This window comes from Perca flavescens, chromosome 13 (genome assembly GCF_004354835.1).
Source record: "Perca flavescens isolate YP-PL-M2 chromosome 13, PFLA_1.0, whole genome shotgun sequence".
In the NCBI taxonomy this organism is placed as follows: domain Eukaryota; kingdom Metazoa; phylum Chordata; class Actinopteri; order Perciformes; family Percidae; genus Perca; species Perca flavescens.
This window is the reverse complement of record NC_041343.1, coordinates 13,422,973-13,427,848: the sequence shown is the minus strand read 5'-3', so window position 1 is coordinate 13,427,848 and position 4,876 is coordinate 13,422,973. Positions and strand designations below refer to the sequence as shown.

Below are 4,876 nucleotides of genomic sequence, written 5' to 3'. Positions count from 1 at the left end.
AGAAGGTGTGTCCAAACTTTTGGCCTGTACTGTATATAACTAAAGGCAAACTGAGCACATTTGTTATTTCAGAAGAGTGTATCAAACTGGTAGCCCTTCGTATGACTGCGTACCCATGAAGTAGCTCTCAGTTTCTGATCAGACCCCTGATCTAGTGGCAGCCAAGTGCTACATGTGGAACAATTGATAGGCAGGCTATATAAACAATATCATCATCAAGGGATGTAGATTTATACCATTTTTATGAAATGTATGCAACTTGCTACAGGCAGAGAGGCCAAAAGAATTAAATCAATGCAGAGTGCGAAGTGCCGATCTGAATTAAAATAGGCATATTTTCCATTTGCTGGCAGAGGAAATAAAACAATACAAACTGGCTCATTTACTTATAATGTGCAGACTTGAATCAGAATAATTGTAAACAAGTGTCTCTCTGCAACTGGCAATGCGTATGTTAAGCCTTAAGAGTCTGCCTTGCACAAGACAACTTCTCTACGCTATTTTGATGCTGTTCTGCAGGTAGAAGCCTCTCTCTGCTGGCACACAGGAGAAGGGCCTTACGCACGTTACTTTGGCCAGTTTGACCCACTCCGGACAGATTTTCCCCATAATCCCAATAAGCACCACAGGCTGTTGAGAAAGTCAAGCCTCCGTAATCGCGGTGGACAATCATCATATATGGCATCTCAATGTGCATTTGTGGCATTAACATTAATGAGAGGAGCTGTAGCTGGTGCCCCGCTGGCACTTTGTTGGCTTGATTTACGTTAGACCGGCTGCTGCTTGGTTTTGTAAAGTAATTCGCAATATATCCTGTTTCACCACTGTTCGGGTTTTGACTTTCCCGCTTGTTTGTCGCTGTTTGAAGTTTGTAAGCCTACGGTAGTCTTCTCCGAGAGATAGTCAGACACTGTCCTGTGAATCCCAGACACTGTCCTGTGACTATCAGGGGATTCACAGGACAGTGTACAGGACAGTGTCTGACTGTTCCGGGACAGTCATGGGAGTCAGGACAGTGTCCGACTGTCCCGGGACACTACTACCAGGACAGGACAGTTTTTGCTGCCACTGTTGCAGTCTTCTCCTCCATTCAACCAGAGTGCGACATGTAGTTTACGCTACAGTCATTGTTTTAAATGAATAAAACATGATTGATCATTGTTTTATTAGAACGAAAGACATGAACATCACTGTAGCCAATTTCAACACAATTCAAATTGTGCAAAGGGAATTCCACCGGTCTTTCTGACCGGAGACAATTAGAATTTTTGGTCCACATCATTTTTTTCCCTGCCAAATGACCGGTAATTACCAGACAACGGAAACTCTAATCATAATTGCAATAATCATGATTACGATACATACCTGAAAATTAGGTTTATACCAAAAAGTGTAAACATGACGACACTGTAGCCAACTATTCCTGTGGCATAGCTGATCTTGTAGAGGAGGAGGAACCACTTATACACCAACCTATAATCGCCAAAGAGAAGGAATATGTATGTCAATGTATGTCATGGAAAGTTCGATTCGCAAAAACTGGAAAGCAGATCTATTCATTTACAGGAATTGTTTACATGTAAACGATGGTTATACCTTGGCGTGGTGCAAGCCAGCGGCTTACGAGTGGCACGGTAGGAGATGTACGCTGTGATGACAGAGAAGATAAACCACGTGGTCAGGAACCTCCACCAGTGAAGTTTGGTAGTAAAATAGAGAGGAACTACCCACATCTGGAACAGAGTCACCAGCTACAAGACAGCAGAGCGTACATGTTAGAAGATGCATGTACACCAGGGAGAAAAGATACCAGCAAAAAACACACACACTTAAATATTTGGCTTGTGTTTCTTACATTGCGCGCACACACACCAACACACACACACCATCACCTTGTGTGTCTTACATTGTATGACTTTGGATGCCTCTGTTTCCACTGCACAAGGACTAGCTGGGCGACGACAAGGGTGACTATAAGGATCAACACCATCTCTGCGTGCATGGCCTCATGACCTTTGTGTTTGGCATGCATTTTTGCATGCTCCACCCTGTGGAAAGAGAAAATACTTAACTAATGATACGTAGCTAGGAGCCATAAAAAAAATTTCCATAACAATGCCGGATTGGGGTGCCCTTAAAGGTGTACTTTACAGCTCTGCATGTTGGTGTCTCTTAATGGAAATGACTGAACTGTTTGAAACTTCAATACAAAGAAATCATAAAATGATAAAATGTCACTGTATACATTTTTGTTGTAAAGACTAGTGGTCCTTCTATCCGAATGCATTTCAGAGAGAAAATAATCATCACAATCAGAATAGGATTTATTGCCACGTAACACAAGGATTTTGCCTTGCTGGTTGGTGCATACATAAACTTATTAAAAGCAAATAAATAAGAGCAAATAAATAAAAACAATAAATGCAAAAGACACAATAACCTAAACAAATGTGTATTATTGAGTAATTTTATATCATATTATATTTTTTTACAAAAATAAATGAATCATTATTAAAAGTGTGGCAAAAATACTAACCTCCACTTCTCTTCTGGTGAAAGCTTGGACACATCAAACTAAAAAAAGGGGGAAAAACTAAATAATTACCATTCTGTATCAAAAAAGCAGCTGGAAAAACTGATAGCTTAGTGTGTCAAAGCTGGGTGAAAGACACCTCCCCCCCAAATATCTATATTTAACAAGAGCACTAAGTTGTTTGGCAGTTACAGTCCCTCCCAGCCCTAGTTGTTGGGCTGGTTTAGCTACTTTATCATAACCATGGCATGAAATTAACAGCTGGCAGCAAGAGCTGACGTAATATTATTTTGTTGTTGGAGATTCCTATCTGCCAACAAGGCAAATGAATGAAGGCTGGCAAAGGCTATACTAACAACTATCCAGCTATGGGTTTGCAACCATTTTGTTAAATCACACAAATCCTGCTAACCATAATGCATTTTCCTGTTTGAGTCATGATTTCTGCTTTTTGTTCCATTTTACAAAATAACTGTATTAGGACTAGATACTAATCCATGCAAAAAAAAAGCAGGCCATCAGCATCAGGGCACATTACGTCCACTAGTTACAGATTTCCATTCAAACTACATACACTTTAATCATCATAGAACCAAACGTGTGTATTTTGTCAGCCTATTGCAAAACACACTCTGCTGCACCTTTAGAAAGTACACTTACACAAGACAGACTGTAAAAACCTTTAACACTCGTTTCAGTTCACTGGGGTGTCTCTTGCACACTGTGAGCTCCTGCTCTGACATCAGTTTGACATATAACGATAGGTTCGGTTTAACTAGAAGGCTGAAATCCCGCAGGAAGTGAATTTGTTGCTTACCCCGGCTCGACTGATAGCTACACATCTTGGCACATCTTAGCTCAGAAAAGGCATTAAGTGACCTTTTGCCCCGAGCAGCCACATCACCTTTATTTGTAGAGTTTATTTCTGAACGTTGGAGCGAACATACGGGTGTAAAAAAGCTTTAATAAATGCTAACTTTATTTATTTATTCTTAAACAGCGTCTGAGCTAACGTCACTTTGACCACATTAAAGAAACTAACGTAACATGATTTGGTCATTAGCCGGCTAGCTAGCTTAGCATAGCTAAATGGTCTCAGGGCGTTTTTCGCTTGCACTGCCGTTTTGTCGAACAATGCACGATCAGTTAACGTCACGTACAATAAACAATGTATTTTTATCTGGACCCCATATTTCTGCTCGAACAGATCGCTTAACACTAACGATAGCAAGCTGCTTACGTTAAGCTAAATCCGTGAGTAACGTTGGTCAGCTAGCTAAAACAAAGTTCCGAGTTGGCAGCTACCACCCCAAAATAAATCTAACCCCATCTGTTTCATCTGTCATAAGACCTGGCTGTGGCCCAGTACTCTCACCTGGTGCGGTTCATCGTGATGCCCCAGCCCATGGTCATGCTCTACACCATCAACCTCCACCTCAAACACCCCGGCCATCTTCGGAGTGCTGCTTTACCGTTCCGGGTCCATTAGCATTAGCAACAAACATAAGATAGTCACATCCGGTCTTCTTTCTTCAAAATAAAAGTCGGAAATAATGCAAGTCAAGTAGTAATCTGACTGTAAAAAACAATATACAGTCTGCAAGTTGTTTGATAGTCTATTGTTTATTCCAAGACAGTCTGTTTTTCTGATTCTGAAAAAAAACTCATCCATTCAGCCTCTTTTTCTTATGTTAAACAGCTATTTTGTATATGAGTTTCTGTGTTTATTGTTTGTTTGTTTATGTATGCACAACCACAAGGCAAATTCCTTGTACCTACAAGTACCTACTTGGCAATAAACCTTTTTCTGATTTACATTTTTTTGACAGAGCTATTTACGGAGATTAATTTATCAAATTGAATATGCTTGTAAGTGGGTCAAACTTATCAGTCAATCAAAATGAAATGCGAAATATGAATATCACTAAGACGAATCTACTATAATGAATGTCACAACAATCTTGTCTTTTTAATACAGTCATGGAATTTTAGACACGATGTATTGTCTTGCAATATACTTATTGCAGAATATTACAGAAATCTTTTCATGTAAGGAAATGCATACAATTAAGTCGCACGTCGTTTAAGCGACATTCATATGTGGTTGTTGAAGATTTTTATATTGCAACTGAACACACAACATATGAAGCAATGCTGCTGCTGAAGTATGGAAGGATAATTACATCCAAAATATGTAAAATGTTCTCTTAATACCATAATACATCCATGAAAACATCGCGCCAGAGTCGACCGGAAAACAGCGACAGGAAGATGACTGATAATGGTTCGTGATTGGTTTAAAAGTCTGATGGATTCTTCTTTGATTGGCTGAGTTGATGACAC

General features: G+C 39.8%; 1 protein-coding gene across 1 annotated transcript in view; it reads right to left on the bottom strand.

The window, feature by feature from the left end:
• The window catches only part of rnf121 (ring finger protein 121), an 11,452-nt gene extending 7,402 nt beyond the window's left edge, over positions 1-4,050 (bottom strand). The window contains exons 1-5 of the mRNA XM_028596396.1: positions 3,909-4,050; positions 2,537-2,574; positions 1,907-2,048; positions 1,597-1,751; positions 1,366-1,473 (exon numbers count right to left, since the gene is read on the bottom strand). Coding sequence (XP_028452197.1) covers positions 1,366-1,473; positions 1,597-1,751; positions 1,907-2,048; positions 2,537-2,574; positions 3,909-3,986 — 521 coding nt within the window. The 5' untranslated portion in view covers positions 3,987-4,050. The remainder of the gene's footprint in view (positions 1-1,365; positions 1,474-1,596; positions 1,752-1,906; positions 2,049-2,536; positions 2,575-3,908) is intronic.
• Between the last annotated feature and the right edge of the window lie 826 nt (positions 4,051-4,876).